The sequence below is a fragment of the Solanum verrucosum genome, unplaced genomic scaffold (assembly GCF_900185275.1).
Source record: "Solanum verrucosum unplaced genomic scaffold, falcon-dt-bn FXZP01000084.1, whole genome shotgun sequence".
NCBI lineage: Eukaryota > Viridiplantae > Streptophyta > Magnoliopsida > Solanales > Solanaceae > Solanum > Solanum verrucosum.
In genome coordinates this window covers 1029196-1045239 of record NW_026019846.1, presented here as the reverse complement: position 1 = coordinate 1045239, position 16044 = coordinate 1029196, and the positions used below count along the sequence as shown (strand labels likewise).

Genomic DNA, 16044 nt, shown 5'->3' with positions numbered 1-16044 from the left:
CACTTCAGCCAACAAAATCTCTTGACAATCTCCAAGATACAATTTCATACGTTGATCGTTCACTGCAAATGGAGGTCCTTCCTAATCTTCAACTTTTATGGCACCATTGACGAACACTCGCGTTACTCTAAACGGTCCAGACCATTTGGATTTGAACTTCTCGGGGAGGAGTCTAAGCCTCGAGTTGTATAGCAGAACCCAATCTCCTACCTTGAAGTCTCGCTTGAGTATCTGAGCATCATGCCATTTCTTCATCTTCTCTTTATAGATGGCTGAACTTTAATATGATCTGAGTCTAAATTCAACCAGTTCATTCAGCTATTCTATTCTTACCGTTGAAGTTTTTTACCAGTCTAAATTTAAAGCTTTCAATACCCACAATGATTTATGACATTTCTTCATCTTCTCTTTATAGATGGCAAACTTTCATATCACTTCTATTGACATTTACTGTCGTTGCCAAGATGCTTTTGATTTCCCTATTTGACACTTCGACTTTGCCATTTGTTTGAGGATGATATGGGGTTGCCACTTTGTGTTTCACCCCATATTTACTCAGTGCCATTGAGTACAACTTATTGCAGAAGTGGGATCCCCCATAGTTTATGATTGCTGACGAAGTGCCAAATCTGGCGAAGATCTAGCGTTTCAGGAATTCGACAATCCTTTTTCCTTTATTGTTTGGAAGTGCGATGGCTTCCACCCATTTGGAGACATAATCTATAACCACTAAAATATATTTATTTCCAAACGAGCTCACAAATGGTCCCATGAAATCTATTCCCCATACATCGAACAACTCAAGCTCTAAAATAGGAGTGAGAGGTAATTCGTGTCTTCTAGACACTCTGCCTTGTTGCCGACATTTAGGGCATTTCTTTGCAAACTCATGTGCATCCTTGTAGATTGATGGCCTGTAATATCCACTCTGGAGAACTTTAGCGGCGGTGCGAACACCACCTTGGTAACTTCCCACTGAGATGTATGGCAAGTATGGAGAATTTCTACCACTTTTTCTTCCAGAACGCACCTTCTGATGACATGGTCAGCACACTCTCGGAACAAGTATGGCTCGTCCCAAAAGTATCCTTTAACATAGAACATGAATCTTTTATGTTGGTAAAAGGTCAACCAATCCGGCGTAAGCCCACACACAATGTAATTTGCAAAATCTGCAAACTATGGTGTATGTTTGACGGATATTGCTAACACCCATTCATCTGGGAAAGAGTCATCTATGTGACCTCATGCTTGACATTCTCCCTTGCTTCCAGTAATGATAAATGGTCAGCCACTTGATTTTTGTATCATTTTCGATCTTTCACCTCGAAATCAAATTATTGTAATATTACTACCGACCTAATCAATCATGGTTTTGCATCTTTCTTTGCCATCAAATAATAGAGTGCAACATGATCAATGTGTACGATTACTTTGGTGCTAAGCAAGTATGCCCTGAATTTCTCAAATGCATAGACTACTGCAAGCAACTCTTGTTCGGTGACCATATAATTTTGCTGAGCACTATTTAGAGTCTTGCTTGCGTAGTAGATTGGGTGAAGTAGTTTGTTGCGCTTTTGCCCTAACACAATCCCCAGTCCCATACCGCTGGCATCACACATTAATTCAAAAGATTCGGACCAATTAGGGTAGATGATGATCGGAGTGGATAGTAGTTTCTCTTTCAAACACTGAAATGCAGTCGTACAAGCATGATTAAAGTGGAATTTCACTTCCTTCTCTAAGAGTTTGCATAATGGGAGTGCAATCTTTGAGAAATCTTTAAGGAACTTTCTGTAAAATCCTGTGTGCCCTAAGAAACTACGAACACCCTTTACTGAAATCGGCGGGGGTAATTTCTCAATGACCTCAATTTTTGCATTGTCAACTTCCATCCCCTTTTGTGACACCTTATGCCCAAGAATAATACCTTTTTTTTTACCATAAAGTGACATTTCTCCCAATTCAGAACAAGATTCGTTTCTATACATCTTTGGAGTACCTATCCTAACTGAGTCAAGCATTCTTCGAACGTATCCCCTATGGCTAAGAAGTCGTCCATGAACGCCTCCATAGAGTCTTTGACAATATCTGCAAAACAAGATAGCATGCAACGCTAAAGTGTTGTTGGGGCATTACATAGCCCCAATGGAATTCTTTTCAATGTGAAAGTTCCATGGAGATTTGGTTGTAGCCGGAGTACCCATCCAAAAAATAGTACCACCCTTTTTTTAATAACCGGTCAAGCATTTGATCCATAAAAGGCATCGGAAAATGGTCTTTCTCGGTCCATGAGTTAATCTTTCTGTAGTCCATGTATACTCTCCACCCAGTCAGTGGTCTTGTTAGCACAAGTTCTCCTTTTGTATTCGGGACTACGGCTATGCCTCCCTTTTTGGGTACACATTGCACCGGACTTACCCACTTACTATCTGCAATAAGGTATATCACCCTGCATCTAGCCACTTGATGATTTCCTTCTTGACCACCTCTTTCATTGGAGGGTTCAATCTCCGTTGATGTTCTACACTAGGTTTGCATTCATTGTCAAGCCAAATTTTGTGAGTACAGATGCCAGGAGGAATTCCTACTATATTGGCTATTGTCCATCTAGTAGCTTTTATATGCTTCCACAGTACTTCAATGGGAAATTTCACCTGCCTTTCAAGCAGATTGGCGGCGATAATTACCGGTAGAGTATTATTCGCTCCTAAGAAAGCATATTTGAGATGACAGGGTAGGGCTTTTAACTCCAAATTCGGTGGTTCTTGTGTTGATGGTTTAGCAGGGGGACTTTCTCCATTTTTCTGATCGATATCCAATTTCATTGGATTCCTTGAATATGCTCCTAATCCTGATAAAGCAACTACCACTTCCTCGTAACCAAGAACTTCAGAGTCATCATAATTAGCAAGCACAAATTCAAGGGGCTCATTTTTGCGCATTAAATGACTCACACTTGCCACTGCCTTATCTATCAGTTCCATAGTGGACACCACATGGATGTTACTTGGTTGCTTCATGGACTTACATATATTGAAGGTCACCTCATTAGCATTCACACGGAACTTCAATTTCCCACTTTCAACATCCACCAATGCTCTTCTGGTAGCTAAGAATGGCCTTCCCAAAATAATGAGAATTTCAGCATCGATCTCACAGTCTAGAATCACAAAATCAGCCAAAAAGATGAACTGATCCACTTTTACCAATATGTAATAGAGTATTCCGACTGGGTGCTTGATTGATCGATCAGCCATGAGGAGTCTCATTGTGGTTGCCTTTGGGTCACCCAAACCAAGTTGCTTATATATTGCATAGGGCATCAAGTTGATACTCGCTCCTAAATCGCACAAGGCTTTAGCAAATTAGAGCATGCCAATCGTTCACGGGATTGTGAATGCTCCAGGATCCTCTCTCTTAGTGATTAAATCATTTGTCATAATTGCACTGCAACTATGGGGCACCTCAATCGTTTCATATTCCAAGTTCCTTTTCTTTGTAACCAGTTCTTTCATAAATTTGGCGTATCTCGACATTTCCATCAATGCTTCCACTAGAGGAGGCTAATCGATAAGCTCTTAATACTCACAAAAATTTCTTGAACTTCTCATCTTCATTCTTGTTTTTCAAATATTGGTAAATGGTGGAGGTATATTAGGTAAAGGGTGTATGACTTTTGGAACTTGAACTTGTTTCTCTGCTTCCTCCTGTGGTTCTTTAGTGCGGTTTTGTCGAATAGGAAAATCATGTTCCTCTGCACCTTGGCCTTCATCATGTTTTTGAGGATCCTTATTTTCCATCACACTCCCTATTGCCACTTTACCGCTACGGGTAACCACAACCATCTCTCTTTCATTATAGTCCATCGGTCTCTTGGACATTAATTGAGCTGATAACAGTCTCAATTTACCTTCCAGCATTTTTATGGTATCAGCACGAGAATTCACTTCATTGTTCAACAATTAAAAGTCATCTTTCATCCCTTTTAGCAAATCATCAGAGCCCTCGACTTTATTGAGTATGCGCGATAAAAAATTGTTTACCCTAGGACTACTTGCATTCCCTTTAGATTTTGGGCTTTTACTCAAATGAGTATGGCCTTCCTCTTGATCATCCCGCTCAATCCCGCCTTGCCAATATCTCCTTGGTTCTTCACCACTATAATAATTCCAACCTTGATTTCCACCCCGCGGTTGATAGCGTGGGTGGAAACCCTCCTCGTATCTTCTGGAGTTCCAACCTTGATTCTTTCCCAGTCTTGAGTAACCAGAAGAAGAACCCTCCTCAACTTGAAATACTCCATCTGTCCCGTTCATATGTTCTTGGTAGAATTTTCATTTGAGATAACATCTTCTTGATGTTTTCATCCCTCTCCCTTTCTTTTTCGATCTGCTCTTACGTTAACCGGAAACATAATGGGAGACTGGATCATCTTTGGTATACCATGGATTCTTAAGATAGGTTCTTGAATGATAAAGGGGTTCACACTTCCACAAAGCTTCGTACATGCTCATGTGGGTCTTCATGTTCTAACCCTCTGAACAAACCTCTAGTCTGTATGAGTTGGAGTGTTGCGCTGGTAACTTCGAACATAACTTTTCCTTTAACTTGTGGTATGCAAATTTCACCCATCGCACCCACGTTAGCAGAGTTATAAACAATATTGACTTCATCGATGTCGTCTCAATGAAAAACACCACCCCTTGAGTGGCCTGCTTGGAAACTATTCTCACTGTTTGCACTCATATTTTCTGACATATTTACACAATCAACAGAACAAAACTAAAAATTAAATTAGTAAACTACAACTAAGAAGAACAAAAATTCTACTAATCTAAAAATTCTCAAATAACACTAATTCCACGGCAACGGTGCCATTTTAATGCTTATCGCGACCAATGACACTAACCTACGGTATGAGTGTCTACGATTGTCGATAATATAATAACCTAACAAAATGTTCGGGTCGTGTCCCAAGGGAGTGGTTTTGAGAATTAATAGAAAAATAAAGTTTAGCTCTAATTAGTCTTAGCTAAAGACATTAATGAGTAAAATCATAGTAAATTAAAGGGGATGACACGAAAGTGTCAAATATAATTGAGGGTTTTGTCACAAGTAGTAAAAACAACAAAAATAACAAGAAAATCAAGTTTGGGGAAGAGTTCTTTTGGTGTGACCGCAATACAAGATGAGATAAATCATAGGGTACATGCTTTCGATAGGAATTTTGCAAGATAATAGTGACTAGGCTAAGCTTTAAATGGAAATAAGTTCCCTCTCGGGCAACTTACCCTGTTTCAAATGAGTTCCTCTCGGACACCCATCTACCGCACGAAGACCAACCTACGTTTTACCCGACTCACTTTCTCGAGCTAAGGGTTAGGATATGGGACTAGGGCTTATCCTCTTGAGCTGAACCTCATGTCGACCCACTCTTTAGGCCATCAGTCTAGTGGCTTTGGTTTCGCGACCTCCTTCTCGGGCAAGCCAAAAACACATGGGTGTCTTTGTATTTGAAACTACAAACCCTTTAGGTTAAACCACAACCACTAGTTGAAATCACCATCAAACTACATCTAACCTATCAGCAAGCAAGACCTAACAATAATATCAACACATATTTGCTAAATCACACCCCAAGAATGGGGGTTTTTAGCCACACATCAAGAAATAACAAAATACACCTAAAATGACACTAAAATCAAATGGGTATAAGAAATTAAACCTGGATTTAAGCAAAGGAAGGAGAATGGAAAAGATCCACTTCCAACTTGGGGAAGATGAAATCCTTCTTTCTTCAAGTCTCCCAACAACCTCCTCCAAACTTGAGAGAAAATATTCAAAAAAGTACTATTCTATTCTGAAAATACTAATAATAATTGTTCTGAACTTATAAAATAACAAGTTCAGTATTTATAGACTTCAGAAAATAGCGTTGGCGGATCTTTCAGCGAAGTTAGTCGATATCGCCGAATGACTCGGTGACTCGCCCTTCCTGTGTTTCATCACCGTTTTATGCATGCCTTTAGCATCTTCACATTCTGGACCATTGAGCGGTATAGTACAACTTTGTGGAACTATTCAGCGAAGTGCCGACTGCTCCTTTCATCGCCTTTTTGATCCACTTCCTTTAGGGCTTCACATACTGGAACAAAGGGTGGAGTCTGTCCTTTCGACAAATCGCCAAAGGTTATTGGCGATGCTCATGCTTCAGCTTTTTCATTCTTTTCTGCCTTTTTGTTTCTTTTTGTGCCTAAGTGTCCATGTTTCTGCTAAGACTTCAAATACCTGAAACTTAAGAGTTTTCATCAGATATTAAGGTGAAATAAGCATTCGAGGACACTATTTCTATCAAAATAAAGCCCTAAATGAGTCCAATTTGTAGACTCATCCATGACATAATGGTTTTGCTGATAAAGCCAAACCAGAACCGGGCAGCAATACTCATGTCTCTCTTCTCAATTCACCTCGGGTTGGTAAAGTAAATCAGAGGTGCTAGCCATCCCTTTAACTCATCCAGTGACTGAGTGATAGGCAATTCCTGGTAGGGACATGAACAATGCAGAGCTCTATCTAAAGCAGTGTTAATGTACTCACTGCTACACCCAACTTCCTTACCCCGGACCATGACCGACTGAACCGATCTAAACTCCCTTGCCTAGTTCTTGATCTTTGGAACTAAGTCACTGTATAATGTGTAGAATTCCCAGAACTATGAAGGAATATAAAGGCCTCGGGGCCTTGTGAACTGCTCAAATATATGAAAGTGGGGGTGTCCCTCACATCGGAGTACTTTCCCTCAAGGGCTCCTGTCGATAGTAACTTCTCCTCGAGGATGGTTTGCAAATAATCACTTTTCAACTTGTTGAGAAGCCTAGGGGGAAGGATGACTAGTGGCATAGGAGCCACAAGAGGTGCCTGAGCTGGCACTGAATCTACTAATGTGGGAGATGGATGGACCCTAGCGGAGTCAGGGCGAGATCTATCTCAGATCTCAGCCCTTCGGGTCTGTAACGGTTGGTCATCCTCAGGCTCAGATAGATCAGCCGGGAGCCAGTAGTCACCCTATCAGATGTGGGCCTCTTACCCTTGCTTTTGACGCCCGGTGAAAGCTCTTATCTTCCCTTCTTTGGAGGATTTGATACCCCTTCATTGATTGTGATACCATGTACACTTTTCTAGGGTGGCATGTTGATGTTTGTCCTCACCATATCTGCCAAGCATCAAGAAAAAGTTAAATACAATCCAAGCAAAATCACATAAAAATAATTGCAGACAGACTCACTGAAGAGCTCAGCGAGTCGCCGAATCGCTTTGGCGAGCTAGATCAGGCTCGCCGAAAGGATTGGCTCAAAATTTCCATAAATAATTGGCATGTCGGTGATGGGAAGGCATTTCGGTGAATCGCTGACAACATTCGGTGAGCAAGGATTAGCCCGCCAAAAGTTGCAGTGCAATTTAAGTGTAACAACTCGCAAAATTATAGGTTGAACTAGAGGCTCATTGTGTGGGTTAATGTGACCATAAGTTGATGTCTAGGCTGTTTTAGAACTTAATTGAGCAAGGAAGAAGTCTAGGGTGCAATAAAGGACCTATGATAGCAAGATTGAGTGAAAGAAACCTTGTTCTTTGAGGGGCTATTTGGTGATGGGAGTACTTGATTGCCCAAAGGGTTGGGGGAGTCTTCCTTTGGCATTTGTGATCGCCTAGTGGGCTGTCCCATTAGCCTAGGGTCTGGACCAAAGGGTGAGCTAAGTCCAAGCTCGCCAACCAGCTTAGCGTGTCACCCATTGATGCTTATCATGACCAACGACACTAACCTATGGTATTAGTGTCTACGGTCGTCGATAATATAGTAACCCAACTAAAGGTTGGGGTCGTGTCCCAAGGGAGTTGTTTTGAGAATTACTAGAAAATACAGTTTAGCTATAATTAGTCGCAACTAAAGACATTAATGAGTACAAACATAGTAAATTAAAGGAGGTGACACGAAAGTGTCAAATATCAATTGGGGTTTTGTCACAAGTAGTAAAAACAACAAAAATAACAAGAAAATCAAGTATGGGGAAGAGTTCTTGGGGTGTGACCGCAATACAAGTTGAGATAAATCATTAGGTACATGCATAACTCAGTAATTAATACCGGGAAAATGAGAGATGTCTGGCTGTGCTTTGCACGCATATGGATCTCAGAGTCAATGATCATCCAAAGATTTATCCTGGTTTTCTCCATGATTCATCCAAGGCTAGCTGCATTAGCATGACGAAGGATTAATTCATTTTGTGATGGCAAAATTGTGCTATTGATGAATCTGAATCAGTATCGTGCAACTATGTTTAGATTTTTCTTCTCAATTGGAACTCTTTCTGCTAACCATGTCGGAGCACTATCATCTGACACTAGCGGAGCTAACCACTTTTTCATTGCTTCCAGATTCTGTGTCCTGATCAAATTCTGGCAGTGGTCATTAATCTTATCAGACATACCCAAAGCTTTGTTGATAGACTCAGTGTCACAGGCTACCTTCCTTCCTGTGACAACCACGTAGTCAACTGCTTTAAAAGATGAGAATGAACAAAGTCGCTTCACTTCAAAGTAGAGGTTTGTGGTAACGGTGGACTGACACATCAACTCCAAGGCCTTAGCCTTTACCGTTGAGGTACCAATGCACTGTATGCATTGTAGAACTCTCTAACCCAGCTTTGTATGTAAGAGTCGTGATGCCTTGTGAAGATTTGGAACTTGTGGTGTTTTAGGCACTCCATCACCTCTGGATACCTATCAATAACCCATATATGGAAGGTCATTTCTCCTCAATAATTGTTCTCAGACCATCCGCCTTTGATCTATTCGTTGATCCATGTTGGGGACTTTGTACTGGAGGTGCCAAAACAAATGCTTGCTCTGAAGCTGAAGGAGTTGGAGTGGTGGATTGACTATCTCTGATCCGATGTGGATCATGTATCATTTTGGAACGTAACTCAGCCCTCCTTGCCTCTGTCTAGTAGTGTTCGTCTGACTTTGCACTCTCACTATTATATTCGAAGGTTTTGCCTTTTCCCTTGCTTTTTGAAGTTGTGGCAGCCTTGGCCCTAGGTGGAGGTGCATTTTGACTGATCACAATGCCTTTTTCCATTCTTCTGGTTGATCGCTTGGCCATGTCTGCAAAATGTTAGAGAGAATAGTCAGTAGTTACATTGTAGAACAAAATTGCAGACAAAATCGTTGATCTAATCAGCGAATCGCCAAACCTCTTTGGTGATCATGAATATGTCTGCCGAAATTTACAGAGCCCACGGTGCTTAATATATGAAATTAAGGGCTATTTAGGACTAGTAGGCGAACCGCTGAAAGATTCGGCGACCTCAACTCAGCTCGCCGATTGACCTAACGCCTGAGATTCAACTCACTTTTCAAAATCTATCAGACATACGTCGAAAATAAAATTAGACTATGTATTATTGAAATTCAACCCCAGACCCATAGCACCCATTCATGGTCAACACCCATTATGCATAGTTCACAATATTTAGTTTCAAGGTAAGCGTAGTGAAAAAGGAATTCAAACAGTAAAATCAACTAGGCCCCAATTTACAAATTAGAAGCAGGTATTCAAAAAATTTGTACTCATAGAGATCTAACACCCCTTAATGGACACCTAGATTACAGATGAGGTTGAACTTTTCAAAAGCGAAAAGGGGTTATCCAGAAACTAACCTTTTTGCTGAGTAAACAAAATTGTAATGCTAGGCGGCAACAAAAATTCGAGTTCCAAGAGCTAATATGTGACTAAAGTACTACTCTAAGGTGAGAGAATGTGTTGTGCTGTAATTTAACTATTTCTAGAAAAATCACTTTTTTGAAATGTTCTAAGTATAAAACATTTTAAGAAAAATACTTAGAAAAGAGTCGGCACTTAATTTTTTAAAGAAATTAAGAAAACTTACAATTTTCAAAGATTTAAACAGAAAAAAATCATTTGAAAATACCAAAGAGGGTTCGGGGTTCAATTTACACTTCGAGAAGGGTTTAAGCATTCGAAGTGTCCGCTAACGTGCGGTTGACCTGTGACTTGACTAAAATATATTTGACTATTTTTAGAAAAAAATAAAGATTTAGCATAAAAAAAATAATAACTTACAATATATTTGATTAACTTTGAGAAAATAATTAGATAAAGGACGCATTTTTTATTTTTTTATTTTTTAGAGAAAGGGATCCAAAATGGAACATTTGACTCGAAATCAAGTGATTAGAATATTAATAGAATTAGATTAATTAGAATTTATGATTCATTTTGAAATAATAATTTAAACCAATTTAATAAATTAAAGCATGAATATCATTTTTGAATTAATTGACTAAACCTTTTGAGAAAATGATTAAGTATCACTATTTTTAACTAATTGAAAAGGCTTTGGCTAACATTTTTAAAATTTATTTGATGAAAAATACTTTAACTTAAAACAACTTTAACATGAGTAAAATATGATTAAGAAAAAAGCATTAAAGAACATCTCTTTTTAAGTACAAAAGTTTAACTTTAATTGAAGATATAAAATTTTGACCAATATACTTAACTACTAAAATAAATGAACACAAAACATGAAATGTATTAAAAATTAAACCAACACAAAGAATATAACTCATCTTTTGGGGAATTTAATTAAGTTAATTAACAATTCTAAAGTTAGAGTTAATGATAAAAAATTAAAAAAAAACAATAATTAAAATCAATTAAATAAATTAAAGGTAAAGGAGAAATGAATTTGGGCCCCTTTTTTGGGCCAATTTTGCTGAAAATTTTGGCCTTTAAACCAATCCCGTTTTTGTATACACAGGTTGTATATTAGTGTATATTGAATGTATACAGCCCAGTTTTCTGCTTTCCGAGACCTGTACGTCAACTCTAAAGACTTGTTCTTCAATTTCTCAAAGTTAGATGACTCGATAAAAGAATTTTGGGCCTTTATGACCCTCTCAAAATGTGAAGGGAGGAAAGACGGAAGCCCATGAGGCTCATCCGAGGGAGTTCATGCAAGAAAAGAAGGATAGAGATTAGTAATCATTCGTATCACATGTAAAAGGAAACAAAACTGAATATTACTATGACTTTCCAAATTGTTAGCAAACACTCATTGTCCCTAAAATGATGATGCTCAACTAGTACACATGTTGACTAATATTATGTAAGCAAATGGGAGCTTTGGAGATAATTTCCCAATGAGACAACTGAACAAATATTGTATTTCCAGGTCACTAGGCCAACATGCTTTTATACTAGTACTAGTTATATATAAATGTCAACAACACGGTAAAATAAAAATAGCTCAACCAATATCACATGCCAATGATCTCATAGGTCAAAGTGATTAGGACAAAGTTACCTACCACTAATCTATAGCAAGCAAGATTTATTCTTTGTTCTAATCTTTTATTCTACACTTTCCATAATAAACATAATCAAGAGATTAACAAAACTACTGATCATTTTAACAAAATGGGTAACACACTATTTAATGCACATACCAAGGCAATAATTTGTTCCTTTTAGCCAAATTGAAGAAAATGATACAAAATGAAGTGAACTAACTATGTTGTAAAAAAAAACGTGAATGAGGGCAGCACGGTTTGGAGCGAAGGCGGTAACCATCAAGACACGGATTTAAGAAAACTAAAACACCTATGAATTGAATGAAGAGAAAACCAATGGGTATTTGATTTTAGAAAGGCTAGAAATAAAGTAAAAAAGGCATGTTTGTTCTAAGTGTTATAATTGCAGCAACTCATATATAAGAGACATATGGAACAAAACATTAACAATCACTGTTTGGCACATTCATACGAGCCCAACGAGCATCACATGAACACCAACACTTCGAAAAAAATAAAATAATGTGCTACAAATGGGTATGAACCAGAGATGGCCATGGGCTAATTTTTATTCCAGATTATCCTTTAGTATTCTGCCAAATGCAAGATATATATGATCAATACATGATGTGAAATACGTGAGCGGAAATTTTTTAAACTGGATATGGACAGATTTTGAACATGCTTAAAAGAATGGAAACCATGTATCTACAAGAAATTAAAGATGCAACAACATAATTCATTTGGCACCCTCCAAACATATAACAGGACAACAAACATTAATTCAACAATGAGAATAAGGCAGTAACATGGCGCTTAATAAATAAATAGACTAAAACTTGAAGCAAACATCACAACCACGGGTCCCAGAAGACCCCCACAGACTTGAATGACATTAGCTCATCTCGGAAACGAAATACGCATCACTAATTTAAGAGGAAAGAAAGATATCGCTAAGACTCAAACTAATCAAATATGGGTACTTCGGAATACTACATAATTTTTACTCATTGAACTCAAAGTGAACAAAAGGGATACGAGTTATTTACCTTTTAAGAAGCAGAGAACTGAGACGACGAGCAGGGGAACGATTTCCACGATTCTTCTACCACACTAGTTCAGACTCGAGCAGACAAAAGGGAACAAATAAAATCGAAACCAAGTGACCTTTTGTAAGCTATTTTCGTATGTGAAATCTTGCCCTCAAAATCCAATCTTTTTTTTTTCGTCCTCTTAATCACTGAGGGAGAGAACTATATATAGGAAAAAATGGAGCAACTCCGGGGAGGGGGGGTGAATTCGTTGGAAAATTTCAAAAGAAAATTTGAATTTTCCTCTGCTCCTTTTCGAGATCAACAGTGAAGGGGGATGGGAAAAATTAGTGACTTCCGTGAAAAGGGGACGACGAAGTGATTGATTAGGTTGCTAGAGTTATGGGCTTGCAGATGGGTGACGAGATTTTCGGGTTGCAGCGCGATTTGCTCGCTAGATTTCAATTTTTGCGTGAAGAAGAAGAAGAAACAGAGTGGGGCGGCTATGTACTGCTGTACATATTGATGGTGCACGTTATGTATGTAGTGGGTCTTATTATGTTATTAGAAACATTGGTGTATGTAATGTTGTGGGTTATTGGGCTGGCAAATTGGTATGTATGGGTTGGGAATTATGATGTGGGCCACTGGAAATTGGAAGTAAGGCCTAAACTTGGTCTTTTAATGGGTTAAGGATAGGATAAATAATTGGCTAAAAATTGTAACAAGACAAATTTTCATAAATTAATTAACGAGTTTCTAATCTTAACAAAATAAAATAATTAATTAGATTATAAACTAATTAATTTAATTACAAAACTAATTAACTCGAAATTATAACTATAACTTAAAGTAAATTAAACTAATAAAATATTTAACTAAAAATTGTAAAATCCTTTTTGATGATTTTCAAATATTTATAAAATAACATGATTGTACAAATATACATATTCAATATTTAAAATGATTACAAAAAAAAACAAAATTACTTTTAAAAATAACTTGCAAGTATTTTGAATTTCATAAAATTCATTAATTCAAAATTACAACCATCACTAATAAAATATTAAAATATAAAATCTTTTTGAGATGATTTTTAAATATTCATAAAATACATTAATCATATACATAATTATATAAAACATATATATTATTTAAAAATTATAAGAGTGACAAAACTATTTAAAATAATTTGTAAACTATATATATATATTTTAAGTTTTTATAAAACTAGTTATTTTAAATCGTTTGAAATTGAAGAAGCTCGATAATTAATTTATATTGTGGAGGGTCAAAATTGGCTGTCAACAGAATGTAAATTACTACCTTGGTGTGAAGTTATGGAGTTTGAAAGTGAGAAAGAATGAAGAAGTGTGACTGTTGGCAATATATGTTGTTCAATTTGTGTCCATTTAGCGATGTTAGTCGCACTCGCCAACCCACAGGGCGATTCGCCGAGAGGTCATATATCCCCCCCATTCTTCAAAATCTTCAACTTTCAGGGGGTGAATTCAATGATCTACATCAAAATCAGCAACTTGTTGGCGATGCGCCGAGTTGCTTTTTGAGTTCACCGAGTTTTACAGGATCTGTACAAATCTTGTATTGAGCAAAACAGTAGATCCAATCAGGCTCGCAGACATGTTTGGCGACTCGCGGAATTGACTTTCTTCTTGCCAACTTTAAATTTTCCACGCTTTCCTCGTTTTAACCTGCATCACAACACACCATTATTCATAAAAGTAAGATCCTAAATGTTTAAGACATTGGGTTGCCTCCTAAGAAGCACCTTATTTACCTCGTGGCACAACACAGGTCATTGCTCAAGTTTCGTTGTTGGGGTTGGCTAGGTCCTCATTAGGCCGCCCATTGTTTCTCTACGAGTGGAGTTGAGACAACGCATGACTCATCAGGTCCTCAAGCAGTTGGACAGCTTCAGAATGAGACCAGATAATTTGTTTCATTCCTTCGATGTCTACTTTCAATCCCTCCAGCTCTTTGTCTTGCTCAGTCACGTTGCAGAGAATTGTTGAGAGCATTCTCTCGGTGCGTTTGATTTCCTTGTTCTCATTGTTTCTTCTATAATGAGGGAGAATGTATTTATCCTTCCTTTTGCAATGAACTTCGACTTTCACCATATTTCTTTTTAACTCATCCATTTAAGTCATTAGTGTGGTCATCAAGATATCCCTTTCAACCTCTTGGCTCATTTTAGCCATATTGTCATGCAATCGGACTGTTATTATATATGGCTGCTTTAATGCCCTGCCAGGAAGAAGTTGGTCAATCAACATCTTGTTTTTGGGGCCAAGACTTCAGTAGAAGCAATCAAGAAGGATCGTATCAACAATTCCATGAGTGTGGCATTGAGTTAGCAGTTCATTGAATCATTCCCATGTCTCATGGATCTGCTCTTCCTCTAATTGCTTGAGGTTAGGATACAATCCTGATAAATCATTACCTCTAATGGAGGTAACTCCATTGGCTCCTGAATATTTCTCGCTTTCCCTTGTTTAGATTCCGACAAATCACAAAATAAAACTAAGAATTAAGTTAGTGAACTACAACTAAGAAGAACAAAAATTTTACTAATCTACAAATTCTCAAATAACACCACTCCTCGGAAGCGGCACCATTTTGATGCTTATCGTGACCAATGACATTAACCTACGGTATGAGTGTCTACGATTGTCGATAATATAATAACCTAACAAAAGGTTCGGGTCGTGTCCCAAGGGAGTGGTTTTGAGAATTAATAAAAAAATAAAGTTTAGCTCTAATTAGTCTTAGCTAAAGACATTAATGAGTAAAATCATAGTAAATTAAAGGGGGTGACACGAAAGTGTCAAATATCAATTTGGGGTTTTGTCACAAGTAGTAAAAATAACAAAAATAACAAGAAAATCAAGTTTGGGAAAGAGTTCTTTTGGTGTGACCGCAATACAAGTTGAGATAAATCATAGGGTACATGCTTTCGATACGAATTTTGCAAGATAATAGTGACTAGGCTAAGCTTTAGATGGAAATAAGTTCCCTCTCAGGCAACTTACCCCGTTTCAAATGCGTTCCTCTCGGACACCCATTTGCTGCATGAAGGCCAGCCTACACCTTACCCCACTCACTCTCTCGAGTTAAGTGTTAGGATATGGAACTAGGGCTCACCTTCTCGGGCTAAAACCTCATGTCTACCCAATCCTTAGGCCATCAGTCTAGTGGTCTTAGTTTTGCGACCTCCCTCGTAGGCAAGCTGAAAACACATGGGTGGTTTTGTATTTTCAACTACAAACCCATTAAATTAAACCACAACCACTAGGTGAAATCCCCTATAAAATACATCTAACCTATCTGCAAACAAGACCAAACAACAATATCAACACATATATGCTAAATCACACCCCAAGAATGGGGGGTTTTAGCCACACATCAAGAAATAAAAAATATACCTAAAATGATACTAAAATCAAATGAGTATAAGAAATTAAACCTTGATATAAGCAAAGGAAGAAGAATGGAGAAGACCTACTTCCAACTTGGGGAAGATGAAATCCTTCTTTCTTCAAGTCTCCCAAAACCCTTTCCAAACTTGAGAGGAAATATCCAAAAAGTACTATCCTATTGTGGAAATTAAAATAAAGTC

The 16044-nt window shown here is 37.9% G+C and overlaps 1 protein-coding gene across 1 annotated transcript; it reads right to left on the bottom strand.

The window, feature by feature from the left end:
* Nucleotides 1-1367: 1367 nt before the first annotated feature.
* LOC125817043 (uncharacterized) lies at nt 1368-3272 on the bottom strand. Its single transcript, XM_049496634.1, has 2 exons — nt 2452-3272; nt 1368-2091 (listed from the first exon to the last, which is right to left on the bottom strand). Exons 1-2 carry the CDS (start codon nt 3270-3272, stop codon nt 1368-1370), a joined length of 1545 nt encoding a protein of 514 aa, XP_049352591.1.
* Nucleotides 3273-16044: the final 12772 nt, after the last annotated feature.

Excerpts from the sequence above, each read along its gene's own strand:
- LOC125817043 (XM_049496634.1), bottom strand. The coding sequence starts at position 3,272 with ATGAGACTCCTCATGGCTGATCGATCAATCAAGCACCCAGTCGGAATA. Across the intron at positions 2,092-2,451 it reads ATCAAGTGGCTAGATGCAGG|ATATTGTCAAAGACTCTATG; the intron begins GTGATATACCTT and ends CTTGTTTTGCAG.